Source organism: Palaemon carinicauda, chromosome 27 (genome assembly GCF_036898095.1).
Source record: "Palaemon carinicauda isolate YSFRI2023 chromosome 27, ASM3689809v2, whole genome shotgun sequence".
Classification (NCBI taxonomy): domain Eukaryota; kingdom Metazoa; phylum Arthropoda; class Malacostraca; order Decapoda; family Palaemonidae; genus Palaemon; species Palaemon carinicauda.
Window position 1 is genome coordinate 85,942,857 of NC_090751.1, and position 21,291 is coordinate 85,964,147.

General features: G+C 44.3%; 1 protein-coding gene across 1 annotated transcript in view; it reads left to right on the plus strand.

Annotated features, from left to right (window-relative positions):
• The window catches only part of LOC137620782 (uncharacterized), a 123,357-nt gene that overhangs the window by 74,563 nt on the left and 27,503 nt on the right, over positions 1 to 21,291 (plus strand). The window contains exon 3 of the mRNA XM_068351211.1: positions 5,379 to 5,530. Within this exon, the coding sequence (XP_068207312.1) occupies positions 5,379 to 5,530 (152 nt within the window). The remainder of the gene's footprint in view (positions 1 to 5,378; positions 5,531 to 21,291) is intronic.

The window sequence follows — 21,291 nt, forward strand, 5'->3', positions numbered from 1 at the left end:
ATCTAACTCCTAAGAAGTAGATTGAATAAATTCCACTAATTTGAAAAAAAAAATGCTCTTGAAGTGAATTCAAGAGATTGTAAAGCTTTGGATGTGGAATTGACAAGACGAGCAGAAATTACAGATCAAGGATACTAAGGACGTTGTAAATTGCGGTTATGTAAATATTCAATTTCTTGATAATAGAACAAAATAATTCAAAGACAGAGATGAAGCAGAATTTTTTTTACATAGCAATATCTGAAACATGGCCAAATGACTTTGACAAGGCTAAGATAACTGAAATGACCCCGAATACACATACAGTACAGTACAGTACTTTATTTCATATTCCGAGACAGGGTGAGTAAGGGGGGAGTTGGGCTCTTCATTCTCAAAGTCTTTTCTAATCTCAAGATGTTATAAGAATTAGTATAATAAGTTTTGAATATACGGAAACTAACTTTACACACAAAAATTAAAAATATCTATTGTAATAGTCAAAAAATCTCCAAAAATAAATGTAAATATCTTTTTTGAGAAGTTCAGTATGCTCATTGAGCTGATTGACATGGCAACAATGAAATTATTTATCTGTGGAGACATCAATTTTTGGATGTACTACTGTATGCATCAAATTGTGATGCTTCAGTCTTTAGTAAACTATTGGAATCATATAAATTGGTTAATAAAGTTGATTGTAGAACAGCTTTGACTGGGCATGATGGAATGAACAATATTATATCAAATATGAATATGGAAGAGAAGTGTACTATTTCTCTGTTGCAAAAGCTTATAACTTTTAGATTACCTTTATAGAAACACTCAATGTTAAGGAAAATAAGCTTTAGATGTAAATAAAATTTTTCTCCTTGTGTATTTATTGATGGTTACAAAGAAATTATTATCATTATTCCCTGCTGTCATGTAAATCAATGTTTATTAGGCTCTGTATGTTCTGATTGCCTTATAACTGTATACAATTAGGTGAATGAAAATGAATATGATAACATGTGCCCCTTGATGGAAAAGACTACTGTATAACTCTTATGGACCAATATTCTTGCTTCAATAGGAAGACTTTACAGTAAAAGAAGGTAAAAGACGTAAACAAATAGTGGAGTTGGTTAAAAACTGAAAGTGCTTAGGTGCAGTACAAAACCTGATAGTGCTAATGCCTTTTAAGGAGGAAAAGGAACTGATGATATATGAAAAAAATCCAGGAAGCAAAAACAGACATGAATACAGTTAGTTATAATGTCTCCTAAATTGTATCATGGGAAATGAAAATAAAAAATGCTACCAGATGGATATAACAATCAAGAAATGGCTAATAAATTTATAGAATTATTTTAAACCAAATGGAAAATATAAATGGGTCTTTTACAGATATTCCATATCAGATTAGTGCTGTACCAGATACACAAATAAGATTAACAAGATTTAATAATCCAGGTATAACAAAAGATGAACCCATCAGGATTATTGAGGGGGAAATAAAACGAATTGTGCGATTGATCTGATGCCAATATCCAACGAAATTGGATGTGTACTAGGCTCAATCTTATTTTCTTTGTTCCTACACGGATACAAACCGTCATCCTTTACCCAGAGAATGAGTTTGAGTGCTAAAGGTTGACGGCTGTTAGATCGTTTAACGAGCAGTCTAGTGACAGGTGGGAGTGAGGAAGAGGAGCCCCTCCCCCTCACCTGACAAAGTCTCTTCACTAATGTTTTCTGCAGCTTCAAGTATGGACATCCGCTGGGCCTTCAAACGAAATTACAATATACTTTTTCTTTCAGAGTTAATACTAGCTGTTAATTGCTATTGTGAAGCAAGACACTTGTTTGTGGGAGGATGTTCTTTACATCCAGTGTTTTTTTTTGTTAAATTGTCAGTAAATCCACTCACTCTCTGTCCTCTTGCTAGGGGCATGATTGTGCTTAATCATCCCAGTGTACCGAGTGTAGGTCGTGGCCTCCTTGTGGTAGTACTGTAGACATGTGCTTTGAGGGAGAGGAAGATAGCTCTGGTTCCTTCCGCTCATCGGGTGCAACTGCTTTCGTTGCTTGTGTGCTCGCTTCCAAGCAGTGTTGCCATGAGCTTTCTCCTAAGTTATCGTACAAGGGCTTCAAAATTATGTTTTTTCCTATGGAATTATCGTACATGCTAATATTTGCCTTTACTACAGTACATTATATATATATATATATATATATATATATATAGAGAGAGAGAGAGAGAGAGAGAGAGAGAGAGAGAGAGAGAGAGAGAGAGAGAGAGAGAGAGAGAGAGAGAGAGAGAGAGAATACCATAAGATACATTTTATCATTTCACATAAACTGAGACAAAATAAAATGACCAATTTCCTATGGATAAACCTAGCCTTACTACACATCAAAATGGACAAAATTGAAATAAGCATTTCCTTCAGCTATACTCGTGTTTTACATCAAAACAGACAAAATGAAAATGTTACTTACCTTCAGATGTATCCATACATAATATATCAATGGAAAATAAATGCTTTCTTAATAGATTTTTACAACATAAATTGTATTTCTTGTACAAAATTTAATAGCATTGTATTAATACTCTTCATCATCTAATACTTTTTTTTATACAAAAGTTTACTATTTATAATGTCACTTAAATTGTAAGATCAAATTTTCTACAATCTCCCTCGTCTTTTATACATTCAGTTGTTATGATAGGCCAATTTATTATTGAAGTATTCAGTCAGTTTTATGTTTTTCGAACAAATCTACTTTAGTGAATGAGCCAGGTCTCGTTCATCAAATAAGCTAATGGTAATCGGTAAAGAAGGATTGCCTACGGCAATGCCCTAAGTAACCCTCCCTCCTATCTCGCTCTCTTTCCACAGTAATTTTGTCCCTTGGGATTGTTACTTTTTTTCTTTTGTTTTGTCAGTAAAAGACAAATAGATGATAAATTTATATAGGGGTAGAGACATAGTGAAATTATCGTACAAAACCGTACCATAATAGACTTGCTATCGTACATCGTACAAAAGGGTCAAATTATCGTACGTGTACGATATATATCGTACATATGGCAACACTGCTTCCAAGTCTCATTTCCCGGAGAGTGTGGCAGGAGCATGGAGCCCTTGTACTGTACCTATGTCGTCGGATTTTCAGGTTCTGGTGGCGTGTGGTGTTCTTCCTTTATTCATCACATCCTATCGGAGACTGGAGGCTCTTCTCCATTTATAATACCACTGATGATGAGTGTGACCTAAGGAGGGTTTGGCCTCCTTTGGTGTTTCAGGTAGGCTCACCAGTGCCAGTATCTCCTTGTTATCCCCAATGTCAGTATTCTGGTGATGTCTGCAGTAGCTCCTCCTCGCTAGGAGCCAGGGGCCCGAAGGATGTGTTCCTTGGTGCGTGGGGGTGTTTGTTCCCATGCATCTCCTGCCCCCCTTCTCATATGCTTTTCCTCGACTCCTCTTCCTTGTCATTCTCTTCGGCTTCCAACTATAGCACTTCTAAGATGAAGAAGTCGAGGAGGGCATGTCAGCTTTAAGTCAGAGGAGTGGGGACCCCTTTTGACATCACCTTTTTAGGAGGGGTAGGCAGCACCATGGGGGAAGGAGCCACACCCCTGTATTACGGCCTTGAGCCCTGATCTCTTGGGCCTGAGCTCTTGACCCCGACTACCCCATCAGCCAAGTGGGACTAGTATGGTTCCAAATCTAGCCCCCCCCCCCTCCCCTGAGCATCAAGCTTCTGCCCTACTGATGCCAGACTTGGGTCCCTGGCTATCCTGGTAGCCAAACGGGTCTGGTGTTAGTTCTGTGTTTAGTTTCCACGTGGGCTGATGTACAGAGCCAAGGCCGTGACCCCAGGGTTGCGCCTTCATGGGATTCTGGTCCCAGGCTACCTCAGTAGCAAAATAGGACAAATGTTACGGCCCCACGTTTCCCCCCCCCGCTGCGGTCATTGTACGGGGCTAGAACAGAATCTCCAGAACATGCTGCCTCATTGGCCTTAGCGAGACTGGGGTATAAAATGTCTCGAGGACTCCGAATCGCTGTACGGTGTACATTGAGGCAGACTACCCCTAGTCAGAGAGTTCCTTTGTGAAGGTCCATATTTTCATTTGCGAGTGTAATGGCCTGGGGGAGAAAACTGTGGCATCTCCAGCAGGGAGAACTTTGGTCATTCATTGGGACTGAGGTGCTCCTCAAGGTTCGGAGCCCTCGTTTGAGTTGCCATGGGCGGATCTGGTGAATTTGGCCCTGGATTGAGTGAATGGCCAGATCTGGCTCTGAGAACTCACTTCAGTACAGTTGGTCAAGCAAGATCCTGCCTCCTCACCCACACTCTCCATGTAGTGGAAGTTCTTCACGCGAGAGAATGCTGCGTCCACACCTCTGCCAGTTAACCATCCGGTGTACTTTTTCATATCTTCAAAATTCATGTTATGGAAATAATTAACTGAGGTTGCCACAGCTCGGACATCATGGGCAATAAGGAAATTTTTTATTTTCATACTCACCTGATGTTCATATACATACCCACCTTCCTTCCCACTGATTAGTGATGTCAAGAAGATAGGATAATAGTTTTGACTTTGAGACCTTGGGTTACCATTAGTCACCATTAGTCACCAGATGCCACCCTAGTTGGTGAAAGGTGTGTCTTCTTGAAGAGAAGAAAAGGGGAATTTTATAGTTACTTTTGGGTTGTATGTCGATGTAAATCAAGCTTAAAGATCAAACCAATATGAGTAGAGTATAGAAGTAGAAAATTTTATTATTAAATTGTAAATTTTTCTTTTTTTGAACATGAAAGCTTCATATTGTGCTTTGTGATCTCCATAATTTTATTCTTATTTTGCATTTGTAATCATATCACCACATAATCTATTAGTGCTGTATGGTATCCTTGTATTTATGCACTAAACAATATGTATACTAAAAATTAATCAATGTTCATTTTATCATTTAAAGAAGTAGTTCAGTGTAATATAGATACCGACTGATGCACTTACCAAGGCTACTAATTTTCTGCGACAGTATTCGTTATACGTTTTAAGAGTGATTTATGACTTTTTATAAATTTTTTTCCATGTTAGACATTACAATTTAAAATAAAATACTGTACAGGGTAAAAGTGGGAAACTCAATTCATTAGCAAATAAATTTCTGTAAAAAGCATTTAAATGACAAAGGTTGTAATTCTGCTGTGTACAGTATTTTAAAATGTTGATATATTAAATTGTTGATATATTAAATTGTTGATATTTAAAAATATCATGAATGTCTATTTAGCCATCAGTAAGGGATTTGATGATTAATAACAAGTTTTTGAAATGTTATTTGAAACCATATTTTTTTATGTTTAAGTTAAGTTAGATTATATTCCCTCTACAGAGTTGTTAGCCAGAAAATTGATCTACCTGAGTACCAGGGGGAGGCTGATGATATTAGTCGTTTGAAATGTCAAGCAGCAGCGGAACTCATAAAGGCTCCAGTTATTGTTGAGGACACATGTTTGTGTTTTAATGCACTTGGGGGACTCCCAGGTAAGTTTGAAACCTTCACTAACTATATATATATATATATATATACACACACACACACACACACATATATATATATATATATACATATATATATATATATATATTTATATATATATATATATATACATATATATATATATATACATATATATATATATATATATAAGGGATTTTGACGAAGGAAAAATCTATTTCTGGGCGAGAGACCTGTGCCGTCCAGTGAAATGCTCCCTTTACAGTACATCATTTCTAAGGTAAAAACTGCTATGAATTTACCAGAGAAAAAATTGTATAGGAATGCTAGGCTGAACCCAGCTCGCTCACCTAATAAGGTGTCGGTATAATAACTGGGGCGTGATAAATCACAACCAGAGGTCTCGCACCATTTAGATATTTCCTCTCAACATCCCCGTTCAGCAAGGTGCCGTTCAAAACCCTAGCTCCGATCTCTACTACCAACAGTCTAACCCACGCCAGTGACGTCACTCCTTATAGCACCCAAGATACGGGCCCAAGAAGGGAGGGAAGGGTGGGTTCACTGGGCGGCACAGGTCTCTCGCCCAGAAATAGATTTTTCCTTCGTCAAAATCCCTTTTCTGGGCTCCGACCTGTGCCGCCCAGTGAAATAGTGCCAAACTTGGCACAATACCTGAAGGAAGTAATAAATACAAAATAATACCAAACGTGATTTTAATATCAGAAAAGGATATACAAGTTATCCCGTAGGTAAGTACTCTCAACATAAATTGCAAATAGTTGAATACAATAATAGCAAAAAATCCCATACTAGGGATGGCAAGAAAAGACAAGCAGATAATGCAGATCAAATAAATAACATCCTTAATAATAAATAATACAAAACCAGCACGTGGAGAGTAAGACTAAAAACAGTTAAAATAAAAACAAATTTCTAGAAATTGAGATCATAACGGGGTATCAAACAATACACCATAAGGGTGTAGATCTAGTAAAACAAAACCAAAACTAGGTAGGAACAATAAGTAAGGCAGGTAGGAGGAAAGGAGGATAGAGCAAGACGTTGTGATTAAGACTCAGTACGTTCAGGAGGAACCACATTCCCAGCTGCTATTGTAGCAAATTTTAGAGCTTCCAAAGGTTTTAGGTAGTGGCGTTTAAAAACTTTAGGCGACTTCCAGCCTGTATATTTCGTGAGCTCCTCAAATTTCATGTGATGAAAGAAATTAATTGAAGTAGCAACAGCTCGAATATCATGGACATGGGGGAATGATTCAGGATTAGCCTGTTTAATAAGATAAAGGATTTGTTGCCTGATTCCTTTAAGGTTAATGGTTCCTCCATTTTCTATAATGAATAAGGGCCCTGTGGTTGTAATGGAAGTTCTATTTAAGTAGGACTTCAGGGTGGTAACTGTACACAAGGATGGATCCCGAGGAAGCGGAACAATCTTCTAGGGAGACCATCTGTTCTGAGGGTCCTCATTTTTAGCCTGGAAAACTTTGTTAGGGGAGAGAAGGACTTCTCCTAAAGAGAGGAATTCAATATGACCTGGGTCTCTAGACAAGGCTGATAGTTCTGAAATTCTGGAGCCAGAAGCGAGGCTCAATAGGAACAATGTCTTCCTTAACAGTGCCATGTAATTGCAGGATTCATTAAGAGTGTCAGAGGCCAGCTTCAGGACATCGTTCAAAAACCAGGTAACTGCGCTAGGGTGAGTTGATGGTTTTAATCTGGCACAAGCTCTCAGGATGGACGAGAAGTATGAATCCGTAAGGTCAATATCAAAACCAATATGGAAGATCTTTTTCAAAGCTGACTTAGTCGTAGTGATGGTGTTGGCTGCCAGGCCTGATTCAAAGAGAGTTCTGAAGAAGGTTACAGTTAGATTCATCGTCATCTTTTCAACCTTTAAGTCCTTTAAAAACTTAGCAAGTTTTTTAACAGCTGAGTCATATTGACGGAGGGTGGATTCCCTTTTGTCCGATTCCAAAAATAAGTTATTTAGAGGGTCAATATTTGCACCCTTTTGAGCTGCAAACTTCATGAAGTCCATAAAGTTAGGGCACTCTGAATTCTTGAGGAAGCTAACACATTGCGAGTTTGTACTACTGGTGTTAGTATAGGGTTGGGTATCTGCCGAGGGCAGAGGCTTAGTTCCAGCAACAGAGGGAACCAACTGCTCTTGGGCCAGTTGGGGGCTACCAGAGCCACTCGGCCTCTGAAAGACCTGAGTTTGTCCAATACTTTCAATAGGAGATTTATCGGAGGGAACAGATAAATCCTCTTCCAAACGTTCCAATCTGACAACATTGCGTCTGTGGCATAAGCCCGAGGGTCCAGGTTGGGGGCCACGTAACATTCTAGTTTGTGGTTGGATTCCGTTGCAAACAAGTCCACCTGAAGACCCAGGACCTGAGATAAGATCCATTTGAATGACTGTTTGTCTAGGGACCATTCCGACTCCAGCGGAGTTGTCCTCGAAAGTGCGTCTGCCACTACATTCTGCACTCCCGCAAGGTGGACTGCTGACAGATGCCACTTGTTCGATGTCGGCATGGAAAATATTGCTAACATGACGTGGTTTATGTGGGCTGACTTGGAGCCTCCTCTGTTTATGCAGTGGACTATGACTGCGCTGTCTAGAACCACCCTGATATGAAGGTTCCTGGCTGGGTTCAGTCGTTTTAGAGTAAGGAATACTGCCATGGCCTCTAGGACATTGTTGTGAAATTGTCGAAATATCGTCGACCATAGTCCCTGGACTTTCTTGTGTTGGGAGTATCCTCCCCACCCTGTTAAGGAGGCGTCTGTGTGAATGACGAGTCCTGGGGCCTGATATTGTAAGGGGACTGACTTCAATAGGCTTTTGACTTTCGTCCATGGCTGAAGACTTTTTCTTAGGATTGAGGGAAGTCGAGCTCTTTTGTCTCGACGCTTCTTGTTTGCCCTGGAGCGCCATACTCTGTTTATGTCCTTTAGTTTGGCCTTTAGGACAATGTCTGTTACGGAGGCGAACTGCAAGGAGCCTAGGATTCTTTCCTGGTTCCTCCTGGACGTCAACTTGTCCCTGAGAAACCGTTTCGTGTTCTTTGCTATTTCCGTCCTCTTGGGTTTCGGGAGGCATAGCGTATGGGAACGTAGGTCCCATTGTAATCTCAGCCACTGAAACTTGGTCTCCGGGACCAGGAGGGATTTGTCGAGGTTGACTTGAAACCCTAACTGTCGAAGGGAGGTGAAAACCTTGTCTGTTGCCGTGAGGCAGTTCCTGACGTTGTTTGCCCAGACGAGCCAGTCGTCCAGATAAGCCACTATTTGAATCCCTTGGGTTCGAAGTTCTTGGATTACCGTCTGCTAGTTTGGTGAAGATCCTGGGTGCTATGTTGAGCCCGAATGGCATCACTTTGTATGCATAGGCTTGTTTGCCTAGTTTGAAGCCTAGGAAAGGACGAAAGTGCCTTGCTATTGGAACGTGATAGTAGGCATCGGTAAGATCTATAGAGGTGGTGACGGCCCCACGGGGAAGTAAGTTCCGCCCCTGAGAGACGGTTAGCATGTGGAACCTGTCGCAACGAATGAAGGAGTTCAGACGGGACAGGCCTAGGATTACTCTTCGCTTGTCTGAGCCTTTCCTTGGCACGCTGAACAAGCGACCTTGAAATTTTAAGCGATGGACTCTCTGGATTGCGTTCTTCTGCATTAGGTCTTCTGTAAACGATCTTAGTTCCTCCGTTGGAAGTTGATAGAAACTGGTTGGTGGAGGGGGCCCTTTTATCCAGCTCCACCCCAGACCTTTGGAAATTATGCTGGAAGCCCAATTGCTGAACTTCCAACGGTCCTCGAAAGATGTAAAGTCTCCCTCCTACCTGAAGATTTTCAATGGGCTGAGGATGACTTGCCTCCTCTGCCTCCGCGGAAGGCCTTGCCTCGGTTGAAACCCCTTCTGCCACCTCTGTTACGAAAGGCACCTCTGGCGCCAGAGCCTCTGTTGCGTTGGTAGCCTTGGAAGGAACCTTGGGACTTGTAGGTTGGGTTAAAGGCAGGGGAGGTAGCATACGAAGTCGATGCTACCTGTGCCTGAGGGACCAACACATACTGTTGTTGAGGTTGTCCCTTCGAAGTAGAAGGTTGGGTACCCTGTGTTAGTGGAACGGGTTGTACAATTTGAAGGGCTGTCTGTTCTGGGAGGAATGGAAGGGCCTCAACCTCTTCCTGCCTCGGGCCGAGGCGCCAGCTGGTTCAAACTTCCGCTTGGGGACTAGGCCCCACCTAACTTTGAGGCTCTGGTTAACCCTAGCTGCCTCGCTGAGTACGGAGTTTACCAAGTCCTCCGGGAAGAGGTCCGGGCCTCAGACCGGGGCTTTGATGAGCCTATTAGGCTCATGCCTGATGATAGCCTCGGCCAACACGTGTCTCCGGCAACGGAATCTAGCATTGAGAAACTCGAAAGCATCAACTAACAAGGTCTGTAGAAGGGATTTGGTGAGAACCTTAAAAATAGGTTCCTCCACATCAGTGATGGCGGTCATCTCGGCCATAGTGGCTGAATTAATCGACCTACTCAGCCTGCACCGGGCCTCGAACTCAAGGCAGATTAGTGATTCCGGGAGCTTGGGGAGGCGTTCGCTGAACTGTGTGGAAGCACAGTCAGCGCTCAGTTTGCCTGCCGTGAAGGTGGCCGGGGCGTTACTTCAGCACTCGTGGTCACCTGGGAAGAGGAGGGAAGTCAAGTCTGTCTCCCGGAGCTGGGGCAGAGGCTTTTCTTCCTTGGTGGACTGATAGGCGATGTCCATGATCTTGTTGACGCATGGGTTGGGGGTTTGTTCGTCAACCACAAACATGGTGTAAGAGCTCTTGTGGGGTGTGAGCATCGTGTTCACACAATCCCACTCATTTAATGCATGGACCTAGGTAGACTGGGCCTGTTCCTTGGGATAAATAACGGTCAAATGGGCGAAGCCGGGGAAGGGGAATTGGAGTCCCGGCGGATAGAACTCGAAGTCCTCGATAGGCCGGGTGCCAAAACCCTCGATGGTCAGCATGCCATCTGTGAAAGGAGAATGCAGAGCCATCCTCCAGGGGTTACTCTTGGTGAATGGTGGGAGCTTGGAAGCGTCGGGAATGGGGTATTGCTGCTGTTGTGGCAGTCCCGAACCCATGAGGCCTTGTACCAAGTTCTCATTGTTGGAGATCCTCTCAGTGAGGGATGACATTAAGGACCTGATCTGGGAAAGAAGCTCCTTACAAAAGGATTTCGGGTCGAAGGGTTCCTCCGGGGCAGGAACGGGGGCCGGCGTGGATATCAAACCATGAGAGGTCGAAGATGCGGCAGCGGAGTCTTTGGGGACTCTAGAGGATGAAGTCTTGACCGACTTCGGCGATTTTGAAGACTTACGGGTCTTGAGTAAAGGCCTACGGGGAGCCTTAACCTTTGGGGTAACTGGGCGGGGCTTGAAATCAGCCCCGGTTGTCCCCGGAAAGCCCTGAAAAGAAAAATGAGCAGAAGTAGAAGAAAAAGTCGGGCTAAGGAGAGGAATCTTAGCCCGGGACCCACCTACCTTACTACCTACGTCCGGTACTGGTTGCAGACACAGAAGAAAAGCTTGACCGATTAGTGACAGAATTTGGAAGAGTGTGTGAGAGTTAATGTGGGTAAGAGTAAGGTTATGAGATGTACAAGAAGGGAAGGTGATGCAAAGTTGAATGTCATGTTGAATGGAAAGTTACTTGAGGAGGTGGATCAGTTTAAGTACTTAGGGTCTGTTGTTGCAGCCAATGGTGGAGTGGAAGCAGATGTACGACAGAGAGTGAATGAAGGTTGCAAAGTGTTGGGGGGCAGTTAAGGGAGTAGTAAAAAATAGAGGGTTGGGCATGAATGTAAAGAGAGTTCTATTTGAGAAAGTGATTGTACCAACTGTGATGTATGGATCGGAGTTGTGGGGAATGAAAGTGACGGAGAGACAGAAATTGAATGTGTTTGAGATCAAGTGTCTAAGGAGTATGGCTGGTGTATCTCGAGTAGATAGGGTTAGGAACGAAGTGGTGAGAGTGAGAACGGGTGTAAGAAATGAGTTAGCAGCTAGAGTGGATATGAATGTGTTGAGGTGGGTTGGCCATGTTGAGAGAATGGAAAATGGCTGTCTGCTAAAGAAGGTGATGAATGCATGAGTTGATGGGAGAAGTACAAGAGGAAAGCCAAGGTTTGGGTGGATGGATGGAGTGAAGGAAGCTCTGGGTGATAGGAGGATAGATGTGAGAGAGGCAAGAGAGCGTGCTAGAAATAGGAATGAATGGCAAGCGATTGTGATGCAGTTTCCTTTAGGACCTGCTGCTTCCTCCGATGCCTTAGATGACCGCGGAGGTAGCAGTAGTAGGGGATTCAGCATTATGAAGCTTCATCTGTGGTGGATAATGTGGGAGGGTGGGCAGTGGCACCCTAGCAGGACCAGCTGAACTCGGTTGAGTCCCTTGTTAGGCTGGGAGGAACCTCTTCTTAACGGCTATGGAGAGAAAATCATGAGCTTTAGGTCTCGGGTTTTCCTTAATGAAGCGAAGACAGTCAACTTCTGAACTTGCTGGGATAGAACTGGGTCTGGCAGGGGAATTATCTTGGGTTGTAACTCCAGGATTAGAGGGACTCAGTTGCTCCAGGGCCACTTGGGTGCCTTGGAAGGTTCACAGCTTGGTGAGGACTTTCAGCAGAAGGTTGGGTGGAGAGAACAGGTAAATCTTGGACCATTTGTTCCAAACCAGGGACATGGCGTCCACTGCTTCCGCTCTGGGGTCCTCGTAAGGGGCCACGTAACGTGGAAGTTGTTTGTTGTCGCTCGTCGCGAAGAGATCGATCTGCAGGTCCGGGACTTGGCAAGAGATGAAGGAGAATGAGTCTGCGTCTAGGGACCATTCTGACTCTATCGGGGTTGTCCTCGATAGAGCATCCACCGTCACGTTGCGGAATCCTTGAAGGTGAACTGCTGAGAGGTGCCATCTCCTCTTGTCCGCAAGACGGAAGATGGGCTGTAACACTTGGTTGAGTTGGGGCGATCTTGAGCCCTGAGGGTTGAGACATCTGACCACAACGGCGCTGTCCAGAGTTAGACGGATGTGGGACGAGGGTCGTGGAGACAGCCTCTTCAGAGAAAGAAGGACCGCCATGGCCTCCAAGAAGTTGATGTGGAACGTCTTGAATAGGGGAGACCATGTTCCTTGAACTTGTCGTTGAGGGGAGTGACCCCCCCATCCTTCTAGCAATGCATCTTTGTGGATAACGACCGACAGAGGTGGTGGTTGAAGGGGAACTGATCTCTTCAGGTTCTTTGCCTCCGACCATGGCTTTAGGAGTGAACGAAGCCTGGTTGGCAGAGGTCTCTTGAGATCTCTTCGAGCGATGGTTGCGTATCTTCTCCAGACTCCCGATGCATCCTTTAGCTGTGCTCATAGCACTGGGTCTGTCACTGAAGCGAACTAGAGGGAGCCGAGCACCTGCTCCTGTTGACGTCTTGTAATCCGTTTGGATTTTAGGAGTCTCTTGACAGATCTCACCATTTCCTTCCTTTTTTTTCATAGGGATGGAAAGACGGTGTGACTGAAGGTTCCAATGGATTCCAAGTCTTTGAAACTTCTGAGCTGGAGAAAGTCGAGACTTCTTGGTGTTGGTTTTGAAACCCAGATGTTCCAGGAATTGGGTCACTTTTCTTAAAGCTTGCAAGCATTCTTCTGTAGATGCGGCCCATACCAGCCAATTGTCCAGGTAAGCCATCACCTGGACGCTTTGAAGGCGTAGCTGTTGGACGATCGTTTCTGCGAGCTTTGTGAAGATCCTTGGAGCTATGTTGAGCCCGAAGGTCATAGCTCTGAAGGCGTATTTCCTTCTTTGAAGCCTGAATCCTAGGTAGGAGGAGGCCTGGCGATTTATTGGAATGTGCCAGTAGCCGTCCGTCAAGTCTATCGAGACTGTGAATGCCTTTTGGGGCAGTAGGGCTCTGATGTGCTGAAGAGTTAGCATCTTGAATTTGTTGTTCACGATGAACTTGTTGAGAGGGGACAAGTCCAGAATGACTCCAAGTTTGTCGGAGTCCTTCTTGGAACACAGAACAGTCTTCCATGGAACCTGGTGGACTTTACCCTCTTGATCACCTTCTTGTTCAAGAATTCTTGGACGTATTCTTCCAGGACGGGGGTGGAGTGTAGGAAGAATTGATGGAAGGTTGGAGGTGGTGTTACCCAGCTCCACCCTAGTCCGTTCTTGATGATGCTGTGAGCCCAAGGATTGATGGTCCAGCGATCCTGGAAGAGGCGGAGTCTTCCTTCCACCGTAAGCATTTCATTGCTTCTGGTTTCCCGAGGGTTTGCCACCTCGGCCGCCTTCTCCCCTCCCTCCTCTCCCTCTGGAAGGGTGTCAAGAGGAGTCTCTGCCGGAGCCTCTACCTTTGGGACGAAAGGTAGTTGACTGTCTTTCATAAGCAGGTGTGAAGACTGGTGACTGAGCCACCACCGGCTGAGGGACCAACTGAAAGGTCTGTTGGGGCTGAGCCACCAACTGGGGAGTAGCTGGTGCTGGAAACTGGCGCTTAGCATGTCGCTGCTGAGGCCTAGACTTGTTAGATTTCTTCTTAGGTTGGGGGCCCTCATCCTGAGAAAATTTCCTCTTTCTAGACATGGCCCACTTGTTTAGAAGGTTCCGGTTCTCGGTGGCGGCTCTGTCTACGATATCTTTCACTGTGGCGGGATGTAAACAATAACAAACCCCCACACCTTTGATCACTCTAACTTCCAAAATATCCCACAACACAAACTTTCCCCTTACTTTACTTCAAACTGGACTATTGCATGAAGGGGAAAACAAACAAAACATAACCTTAAAAACTATATTCACCGCAACCCAAAAAAATCACACATCATTATATTCAGTAGACAAAAATAACAATACACAAAATTTGTTGTATATATATATCTGTGCGTGAGGGTACCGAGAACTTGCCAACAATCGGAAAAAATAATATCCTTTACAAAGTTTACATACTGTATACCCAACACCGTCAGTCCACGCACAGTACTGGAAAACACTTACCCACTAAAACACCAATTACATTCTATAACACGGCAAAATAATCAACACTTAATACTAAAACATTCGAGAAACCTCTTAAATATTTAATATACGTGTGTGGCCACTGTCGTCCATAGACTCCACACACTGGCTACAGTCCTTAAAGCCAATTGCCACAACTACCTGGCAACCAATAACTGCAGTCAATTCGACTGTCCAATCACATTATCGGTGGTCATCATCATCATGTCATCATCATCATCATCGAAAGGAACAAATCTATTTCCAGCCGGGTCGTCAACGCTCAAAATTCTCTTTTTAAATATTTAACTTAGCCGGTGAATATATAGCTGCAACTCTTGCTCGACAGACAAACTCTACGGAAAAACTCGCCAGCGATCGCCACACAGGTTGCGGGTGTGCCCAACAGCGCCATCTGTCGACCAGATACCCAGCTCTTATGTAAACAAAGACTCAATTTTCTCTCTGTCGACGTGTCGACAAGACGTACTTTACTCGCTGTTGCTAAACTGGAGTTTTTCACATCTATTTGGTGAAGTACTATATTCTAGTTTTGAGCTTTCGCAATGCAGGTGTTTTATCTTCATCTTAAATCTTGAACTCGTTTTGGATAGATTTAATTATGGTGACAAAGAGAGTATGGACTTTCTTTCACTTTTAAATGGCCGACCCTTCGCTTAGACGGACGTGTGTTTAGGCTTTTAGTAATTATCTTATCACGTTATAAATTATTTATAGATTTTCCTCTGTATATTTTATATCTCTCCGCCTTTATTAGGCCTCTTCGATTAACTTTCCATTTATTATGAACATATAAAAATAAATTTTAATGTTTCGTTTATATGCGACCTTTCCTGAGAGTAGGCGGTCCTAACTTGGAAACCGAAATTAATCAACGTTGAGCCCTTTATATCGTAATTAGCTTTTAAAGAGCTAAGGATTTAAAACTTTTTAAATGTAATATTTTATGAAAGAATTTCTTTGATAGTCTTCGTACTGTTTTCAAAGATGAACTAACGTTTAGTTTATTTATGCTACGCAGTTGTTGACGTTCAGGACGTTCAACATGCGCTCTATCGTTACGATAGAGAGTGTATCACGGTTTCACTTTGCAGTAAGAGTAAATCGATTCTGACGTTTTGTTCATTCTTTCTCAGCTTAAATGTTTTAAATTCTATTTTAAAGGAACTTTTTATTTGAAAAACCTTTCAGTTTTTTCCTTTAGTCAAATAACATGATTTTTGACGAAATATAATTGGGCTCTTCTCTTGGGTGCGGAATCTAGAGAGAAAGAGAGAGAGAGATAGAGACGGAGGGAGAGAGAGGAGAGAAAACGTTCCGTTCAAGCGGGTAACGTTGTTCTCGAGTTACTCTCGTCCCTAGTCTCTTTACGGGGAGGAAGGATAAAACGTTTTTAGTTTTTTATTCTCGTCCCCAAGCTATGTGCGGTGAGAGATTGAAAACGTAGTTTATATGAACTAGTGTTTAGTCTCTTTCCCAGCCACTGATTTTTTTATCTTAAAATATGTTTTCTGTTTTTTGCTGGTATTAATGAGCTTGCATTATACGACTGATTTCGCAATTACTACCTTTTAATGAAGGGTAGAATTGCGTGTTTCAGGTAGAAATCAGTAAAAGTTTCGATTTCAGTGAAATAAGTGCAAAACAGAAAATCGAAGTGATAAAGTGATATGCGCAAAGTGTTACAGTGTTGCGTCCGAGGGTTCGTCTGTTCGTGCCTGTCGTTCACCTAGTCCGGGACCTCTTGCATGCTCCCAAGCCCAGGGGAGAAGTAATGTCGAACGACTTATGGGTTCGAGAGGCCTTGATCAACGAACAGACGTTTCCCTCTATGGTATCGGGTGTATCTTACCAAGATCTCCCCTACCATAAGACGAGAGAGACGTTGTTTCTCCTCGTCATCCGAAGGCTTTTCGCATAAGAAACCTGTCACAAGGTTTCGAAGCCCTTAAGCGAAAGTCAGTCCTTTCAGGACAGGTCCAGCGTCCTGGTTGCAGCCATTAGGACAGCTCTGACCCTGTGCAGTCATCGGATAACTGCTCGCCGCCTAACAAAAGCGTAACACAGACTCCGAGAGTCTTTTTTGTTGGCAAAGTGTTGCGGTCACAGACGTTACCCTCGTCTCTTACCACAACCATTTCCGTTGATCCTTAATGGGTTGTATGGCAAGACATGCAGAATATGCTTGCCTCCCTTATGGAAGACTATTCTGCCGATTAGTCCGTTGAGTCTAGCCGTTTATCTCATCGATATCCTGGCTTTCAGCCAACCTAACGTTCCTTTGTGCTTACTGTTGACGTTGGCGTAGCTAAGTCACGTCAGTCAGGTTGTTTAGAACCACACTCGATGCGGTCTCGTGTGGTTTTTCAGCCACATTTGGACGTTAGGCCACTTGCTGATGCTCCTGTTGACGTTCAAGACGTTCACTAACAATCGGAGTTGACTTGTTTTGACGCTGTGCGTCAACCTCCGCATTCTAGAGTTGTTTTGACTGCTCAGTCTAGGCAGTCAAAGCAGTCTCGAGTGGACGCTGTGCGTCCTCACGCACCTGTTGTGGTTGACAGTTCAGTTGTTGACAGTTCACAGACTGTCAAGCAGTTACATGACGTTGCGTTCTGATCCGCTACTAATGCACCAGTGAGTGTGGACTCTGCTTGTAAAGCATTGCCACCACGGTAGGTCTCTCCCTTGCTTGAGACTCAGCTTTTATCGGACAAGGTTCCTGTAGATGAGGAAGTTGCTGTTCCCCCTCCTACTGATATTCCCTTGAGGACTCTGTCAGATGGAGAGGAGCCTAAAGCTGCTTAGCCCCCTATGGACTTTAATTAAATCATGATGATTTTTTTAAGGATCTTTGTCCGGATCTTTTTGTAACTGCTGCTCCTCGTTCGCCTAAACGTCAGAGCTTACACTAGGCCTAGCTACTTCGAAGCCGTTGTTTTTAAGCTAGTGCTCTCTCGCTCTCCTAGAGAGCTTTACGTTGGCTAGGCGACTGGTTTTTCACCAGGAGGAGTTTGGGGGATACAGCCTTTGCTTTCCCTTCTTTTAAACTGGCTTATAGAGTGAGAGTGATATGACACGAGAGAAGTTCTCGGCTTGGGAGTTCATGCCTCTGCCCAGATAGACTTCTCAATTCTCGTAGACTCTCCCTGGCGCCTGGCCAGGAGACGCTCCAAGTTTTTTACAGGTCAACTTCACAGCTGTTTTCGAGCCTTTGAAGTTTTGCTGTACAATTATGTCATGCATAAACAAGGCTTTCAGGGATGGAAAGCGGTACCGCCTCAGTCGCTAACACCGTCTGTTGCCGCACTTGCTCCCGTAGACCCTTAATGGGCTTTGCTGCAAGACATGCAGTCCAAGCTTGCGTCCTTGATAGAGGACTTTAATGCGGAGAAGGTTGCTACCGAACCTTCTGGCCAACAACCTTCCAACCGGTCGGTTGTGCGCCCTGTTGACGCTGAAGTAACCTACTCGCGTCTACCAGTTGAGGTGGTTCCTCCACCGATGCGACCCAGTGTGGGTTGCCAGCCGCACGTTGTCGTTAAGCGACGCTCGGAGGTGGTTGTTGACGTTCAGGACGTTCAACAACCAGCAGAGGTGACTTGTTTTGACGCAGTGCGTCAACCTCAGCAACCCGATAGGGTGTTGACTGCACAACCCAGACGGTCTAGACAGTCTCGGGTTGACGCTGTGCCTCCTCGCGCACCCATGGTTGTTGACAGTTCACAGACTGTGCAGCAGTTCCATGATGTTGCGTCCGGCTCCGTCATGCATGCACCAGTGCGACCGGACTCAGCGAGCCAGACGTTGCCCACTCCGTTGCCGTTTCCTCATCAGTTTTCGGATGAGGAACCCTCTGATGAGGACGTTGCTGAACAACAAGACGATCAGCCCCCAGAATAGATCAAGCCCTGCTATCCATCCAGAAGATGCTGAAGAAGGAACGCTGCTCAGTCAGGCTGTGGATGAGTCTGGTAGGGACGCTGTCATCCGTGGAACAATTTGTGTCACTAGGAAGACTACACCTCCGTCCTCTTCATACCATCTAGCTTTTCACTGGAAAAAGGACAAGACGCTAGAAGCGGTCTCGATCCCGGTTTCCGAAAAGATAAAGTCTTGTCTGACTTGGTGGAAGGACAATATCAACCTAAGAGAGGGTCTTCCCCTGGCTGTTCAGACTCCCAACCACGTTCTCTTCTAGGACGCATCGGACGTGGGCTGGGGCGCGACACTAGACGGTCGGGAATGCTCAGGACTGTGGAACTCGAGTCAGAGGAGCATGCATATCAACTGCAAGGAGCTGTTGGCAGTACATCTGGCCTTGAAAAGCTTCAAGTCTCTCCTTCGAGGCAAAGTGGTGGAAGTTAACTCGGACAACACCACGGCCTTGGTGTACATCTCCAAACAAGGAGGTACCCACTCACTGACGTTGTACGAGATCGCAAGGGACCTGCTCATCTGATCAAAAGGTCAAGACATCTCCCTAGTAACGAGGTTCATCCAAGGCGACTTGAATGTCATAGCAGATTGTCTCAGTCGGAAAGGGCAAGTAATTCCAACCGAATGGACCCTCCACAAGGATGTGTGCAAGAGACTTTGGGCCACTTGGGGTAAACCATCCATAGATCTCTTTGCAACCTCGCTGACCAAGGGGCTTCCAATCTATTGCTCTCCAGTCCTGGACCCAGCAGCAATACATATAGATGCTTTCCTCCTAGATTGGTCACATCTGGATCTCTACGCATTCCCACCGTTCAAGATTGTCAACAAGGTACTGCAGAAGTTCACCTCTCACGAAGGGACAAGGTTGACGTTAGTTGCTTCCCTCTGGCCCGCGAGAGAATGGTTCACCGAGATACTTCGATGGTTAGTAGACGTTCCCAGTAGTCTTCCTCTAAGGGTAGACCTTCTACATCAGCCACACCTAAAGAAGGTACTCCAAAGCCTCCACGCTCTTCGTCTGACTGCCTTCAGACTATCGAAAGACTCTCGAGAGCTAGAGGCTTTTCGAAGGAAGCAGCCAGTGCGATTGCTAGAGCAAGGAGAGCGTCTTCCATTAGAGTCTACCAATCGAAGTGGGAAGTCTTCCGAGACTGGTGCAAGTCAGTTTCTGTATCCTCGACCAGTACCTCTGTAGCTCAAATAGCTGTTTTTCTCTTATACCTGAGAAAAGGACGATCCCTTTCAGCTCCCACTATCAAGGGCTACAGAAGCATGTTGGCATCGGTCTTCCGGCATAGAGGCTTAGATCTTTCCAAACATAAAGATCTGCAAGACCTCCTTAAGTCTTTTGAGACCACCAAGGAGCGTCGTTTGGCTACCCCTGGATGGAATTTAGACGTGGTACTAAGATTCTTCATGTCAGACAGGTTGGAGCCGTTACAATCAGCCTCCCTGAAAGATCTCACTCTTAAGACTCTTTTCCTGGTATGCTTAGCCTCGGCTAAAAGAGTCAGTGAGATTCATGCCTTCAGCAAGAACATCGGATTTTCGTCAGAAAAAGCCACTTGTTCGCTGCAACTTGGTTTTCTAGCCAAAAATGAGCTGCCTTCTCGGCCTTGGCCTAAATCTTTCGATATCCCCAGCTTATCGGAGATCGTAGGCAATGAACTAGAAAGAGTCTTATGCCCTGTTAGAGCTCTTAAGTTCTATTTAAAGCGTACTAAACCTTTACGAGGCCAATCTGAAGCTTTATGGTGTTCAGTTAAGAAACCATCCTTGCCTATGTCAAAGAATGCTTGGTCAGACTTTATCAGATTGTTAATACGAGAAGCTCATTCACAGCTGAGTGAGGAAGACCGAACTTTGCTTAAGGTGAAGACGCACGAAGTTAGAGCTGTAACAACTTCCGTGGCCTTTAAGCAAAATATATCTCTGCAAAGTATAATGGACGCAACCTATTGGAGAAGCAAGTCAGTGTTCGCGTCATTTTACTTGAAAGATGTCCAGTCTCTTTACAAGAACTGCTACACACTGGGACCATTCGTAGCAGCGAGTGCAGAAGTGGGTGAGGGCTCAACCACTACAATTCCCTAATTCCTTATCCTTTTAATCTGTCTCTTGAAGTGTTGTTTTTTTTTATGGGTTGTCCGGAAGGCTAAGAAGCCTTTCGCATCCTGGTTGATTTGGCGGGTGGTCAAAGTCATTTCTTGAGAGCGCCTAGATTAGGGGTTTGATGAGGTCCTGTTGTATGGGTTGCAACCCTTGATACTTCAGCTCCTAGGGGTCGATCAGCATCCTAAGAGGATCGCGAGGCTCCGTAAGGAAGACGTACTTAAAAGGCAGAGTAATTGTTCAAGTCGACTTCCTTACCAGGTACCTATTTATTTTGTTTTTGTTATTTTGATAACTTCTAAAATGAAATAAAAATCTCTTAGCTCATAAAATGTAAACATATATTACTGGTCTCTACCCACCATCCTGGGTGTGAATCAGCTATATATTCACCGGCTAAGTTAAATATTTAAAAATGATATTTTGATTATAAAATAAATTTTTGAATATACTTACCCGGTGAATATAAATTAAATGACCCTCCCTTCCTCCCCAATAGAGACGCAGTGGGACGAGGAGAAAATTGAGTCTTTGTTTACATAAGAGCTGGGTATCTGGTCGACAGATGGCGCTGTTGGGCACACCCGCGACCTGTGTAGCGATCGCTGGCGAGTTTTTCCGTAGAGTTTGTCTGTCGAGC